Here is a 4,182-nt window from a genome sequence, read left to right on the forward strand (position 1 = left end):
ATCCTTCCACGGGCCAGAACATCCAATCCTTCCTTGGGCATCCTTCCATGGGCCAGAGCATCCAACCCTTCCCTGGGCACCTTCCCTGGGCATCCCCAGCCCTACCTGGGCAGCCCCATCCAGCACCAGCTGGAAGGACGCTCCCGCCGTGCCGAAGCTCAGGATATCCCCCGGGCTCACCCTGACGGCCGCGTTTTGGACCTGGCAGCTGTTGACAAAGGTGCCTTGCGGGGAGTTGAAGTCCTGAAGGATGAAGCTGTTGTCTGAGGTGGAGAATTCCAGGGCTGCGTGAAGATCTGCTACGCCTGCGGCCTGGGAGCAGGCAGGGGACGCTGCTGGAGGTGGCTCCAGGTTGGTCCTTGCTTTGCCAAACCCCTTTTCTGGTGCTCAATCCCAGCACAAAGCAGGACCTCTGGCACATCCTCCTCCCTTCCCTCCATCCTCCACCTGTTTTAGGATGCTCAGCTGCCTTGTTCCTACCTGCAGGACGATGTCGGCCCCTCTGTGGCTCCCGATGGTCGTGGTGTCAGATTTCAGCTGGAAACACCGCTCCGAATTCTTTAGGAAAGCTCGCATTTCCCAAACCCCTCCACCTGCAAGGCTTGTGCCAAATAATTCCTCAATTTCCCACCCCCCACCACACAACCTGAGCCACGAGTGGCTTTACAAAACACTAAAAATTCTACAAAATGGCCCCAAAAGCGGCCGTGTCCCAGCTGGAAGTGTGGCTGCAGTAGCCTTGGAAACCTCAGCCACGCCAGAGCCTGCTGCTGCCTGCCTGGGTGAGTTTTTCCTCTTCGATTTGTTTAGGTTTTGTTTTTTTTTTTTCCTCCTTTTTCCAAGCAACTGTCCTGGCAGCACAACACAGCTCCGCCACAGCGATCCCGTCAGCTGGGGACACACGTGGGAATGCGTATCCCAAACCTCACGGGGGCTGTGTCACCCGCCAGCGCTGCCAAAGAACCTTTTTTCCCCTCGTTTTGCTTTTTATTTCATATCATGTTCACGCACAGAAACAGGTCTTGAAGCCCCAGGCAAAGGGATAAACATTGCTATCAGATGGATGCTGTCACCCCTCAGCATTTCTCCAATCAAATGTTAATTAGAGGGTAGGATAAGTAGGGAGAAGATGTAAGTTGACAGTGAATGCATTGTTATGTCTAAAATTAGAGATTATCTGCATTGTTAAAGCATTTGAATTTGCTTTTCTGCTGCTAACTAAAGAAATAATTATTTCTTGTATTCTGGGGGTCTTTCTCCCAGGCATGTGATGCACAGGAAAAGGAGGCAGAAGAAGCAAAAGAACCTGCTAACAGATGTGGGCAAACTCCTTGCTCTTCAGAAGGAGGAAGTGAAAAATAAATGAAAAAAGCTGAAGGTGCAATTAGCTGTTTATCTAGCACCTTGTGTGAAAAACTACAGATATGGAAAAGATATCTTTATTTAAGCTCTGTTCCTTACAAAATTGGCTGCACTTAGAAACAAGATGAGGTGAATTTCATCTGCATAACAATTTTTGGTCAATGGAAACATCTCACAGTTCTTTCCTAACCTAAATGGTTCTATGGTTCTTTATGTCTCTCCTACTCGCCTCCACTGCTCTTCCTCTCTCCTTTTTCTTGTCCCTGTCTTTTCTCTGTCCTGTTCCCAGACTTGTGCTTTATCGCTGCACCCTCTCACCAAGCTGGCATCTTCTCTTTTCTCCTTCTTCTCTCTTTCCTTTTCTTTTCTCTTTCTCTCTCTTCTCTTTCTCTCTTTGCTTCTCTTTTTCTTCCTCTTTCTCTCTCCTCTCTCTTTCCTTTTCTTCCTCTTTCCTTCTTTCTCTTCCCTTCTCTTTGCTTTTTTCTTTCCCCCTCTTTCTCTCTCCTTCTCTCCCTCTCTTCTCTTTCCTTTTCTTTCTCTTTCCTTCTTTCACTCCTTTTTCTCTTTCCTTCTCTTTTCCTCTCTTATCTGACTTTTCTTTCTCTCTTTCCTTTTCTTTCTCTTTCATTTTATTTCTCTTTCCTTCTCTTTCTCTCTTTCATTCTTTCTCTTTCCTTCTTTCTTTTCTTTCTTTCTTTTTCTCTTTCCTTCTTTCTCTCTTCTCTTTCCTCCTCTTTCTCTCTCCTTCTCTCTCCTTTCCTTTTCTTTCTCTTTCCTTCTCTTCTCTCTTTCATTTTCTTTCTCTCTTTCCTTCTCTTTCTCTTTCCTTCTCTCTTTCCTATTTCTCTCTTTCCCTTTCCCTCTCTTATCTTTCCTTCTCTCTCTTTCCTTCTCTTCTTTCCTTCTCTTCTTTCTCTCTTTCCTCCTTTCTCTCTCCTTCTCTCCCTCTTTCCTTTTCTTTCTCTCTTTCCTTCTCTTCTTTCCCTTTCCTTCTCTCTCTTTCCTTCTCTTTCTCTTCTTTTCTCTCTTTCCTTCTCTCTTTCCGTCTCTTTCTCTCTCTTTGCTTCTCTTTCCTTCTCTTCTTTCTCTCTTTCCTCCTCTTTCTCTCTCCTTCTCTCCCTCTTTCCTTTTCTTTCTCTCTTTCCTTCTCTTCTTTCCCTTTCCTTCTCTCTCTTTCCTTCTCTTTCTCTTCTTTTCTCTCTTTCCTTCTCTTTCTCTTTCCTTCTTTCTCTTTCCTTCTTTCTTTTCTTTCTTTCTTTTTCTCTTTCCTTCTTTCTCTCTTCTCTTTCCTCCTCTTTCTCTCTCCTTTCCTTTTTTTTCTCTTTCCTTCTCTTCTCTCTTTCATTTTCTTTCTCTCTTTCCTTCTCTTTCTCTTTCCTTCTCTCTTTCCTATTTCTCTCTTTCCCTTTCCCTCTCTTATCTTTCCTCCTTTCTCTCTCCTTCTCTCCCTCTTTCCTTTTCTTTCTCTCTTTCCTTCTCTTCTTTCCCTTTCCTTCTCTCTCTTTCCTTCTCTTTCTCTTCTTTTCTCTCTTTCCTTCTCTCTTTCCGTCTCTTTCTCTCTCTTTGCTTCTCTTTCCTTCTCTTTCTCTTCCTTTCTCTCTCTTTCTCTGTCCTTGTCTCTCTTTCTTTCTCTCTCCCTCTTTTTCTCCTCCTGTTCCTGCTGACTGTCACAGTGGCAGTGTCCCCAAGTGACGGAGCAGACTTGCTGAAGGAACATTTTCATCTGACAATAATTCCTTCCTGGGCCTGGGCAGGGTGTGACGGCCCCCAGTGACATCTCTGGTGCTGTTCTCACAGTTTAGACAGGTTTTTATGTCTCTGGCTCATAAATTAGTTTTGTCTGTGTGCTGTGTGTTCATCTGTGGGTGTTTGTCTCGAACTGTGTGCAAAAAACACTAAAACTTGTAACTTACCTCTTTATACATATGTAGAAAAAAAATATAAAAATTTATTTCAAGGTACAACCCCATATCTGCCGTTTTATGTGAAAGACCTTAGAGCATAAGGAATTCAAAATATGGATATATAAGGCTTGAAAATATAAATATAACCTTTGCATATATAAACTAAACAATAAAGGGCCTGAAAAGGAGAAAGGATGACCGCTATGAAGGCGACAAAAGCATCTTTGTGTGCTCAGAAGTTTTTTGTGCATTACTGGAACACAAAGTCGGAGATTTCGGCTGGGCCTGGAACGGCTGCTGCCTCGCACTGCGCATGCCCGGCCGATGGCGGGGCGACCCCTGGCGGCGGTGCAGCGCCAGCCTCCGGCGCGCATGCGCACTGCCTCAAACCGCTCTGCGGCCCCACCCGCAGATTCAAGGCGGTACCGCAAGAGTGACTTGTCCGAGCGCCGCCGCTTTCCGTGCCTGCCGCCGCCGCTCGGTGTCCGGAACACCGCGGGAGCCCCAAGCGCGGGTCCCGGCTGTGGTGGCACTGTCGGGTGAGGATTGCAGGGAGCCCACGGAGGAGCGGGCTGCGGCTGCGGAAATCACGTGACAAGACACGCAAAGATGGCGGCGGAGGCAGGAATTTGCGTCATTCCACACTCCAGGTGGAACTGACGTGTCACACCACTCAAGATGGCGGATGGGGGGGTAAACTCTCGGCGCCGCACTCAAGATGGTGGCAACGCACAGGAAAATGACGTCACGCCACTCTCAAGATGGCGGCGCGAGCTCGCGAACCAGGCCGTCCTTCCCAAGATGGCGGCAGAGTGCGCATGCGCTGTGGGGGACTCACGGTGGAAAGCATTCCCCTCACAAAGGCGTCTTCCCCCCGAGCCCGGCCCAAACCGAGCCCAGCCCGGGTTGGGTGGCG

General features: G+C 47.7%; 1 protein-coding gene across 1 annotated transcript in view; it reads right to left on the reverse strand.

The window, feature by feature from the left end:
• The window catches only part of FHAD1 (forkhead associated phosphopeptide binding domain 1), a 17,218-nt gene extending 16,642 nt beyond the window's left edge, over nucleotides 1-576 (reverse strand). Inside the window, exons 1-2 of the mRNA XM_033519363.1 lie at nucleotides 481-576; nucleotides 106-312 (exon numbers count right to left, since the gene is read on the reverse strand). Coding sequence (XP_033375254.1) covers nucleotides 106-312; nucleotides 481-576 — 303 coding nt within the window. The remainder of the gene's footprint in view (nucleotides 1-105; nucleotides 313-480) is intronic.
• Between the last annotated feature and the right edge of the window lie 3,606 nt (nucleotides 577-4,182).

Source organism: Parus major, chromosome 21, assembly GCF_001522545.3.
Source record: "Parus major isolate Abel chromosome 21, Parus_major1.1, whole genome shotgun sequence".
In the NCBI taxonomy this organism is placed as follows: domain Eukaryota; kingdom Metazoa; phylum Chordata; class Aves; order Passeriformes; family Paridae; genus Parus; species Parus major.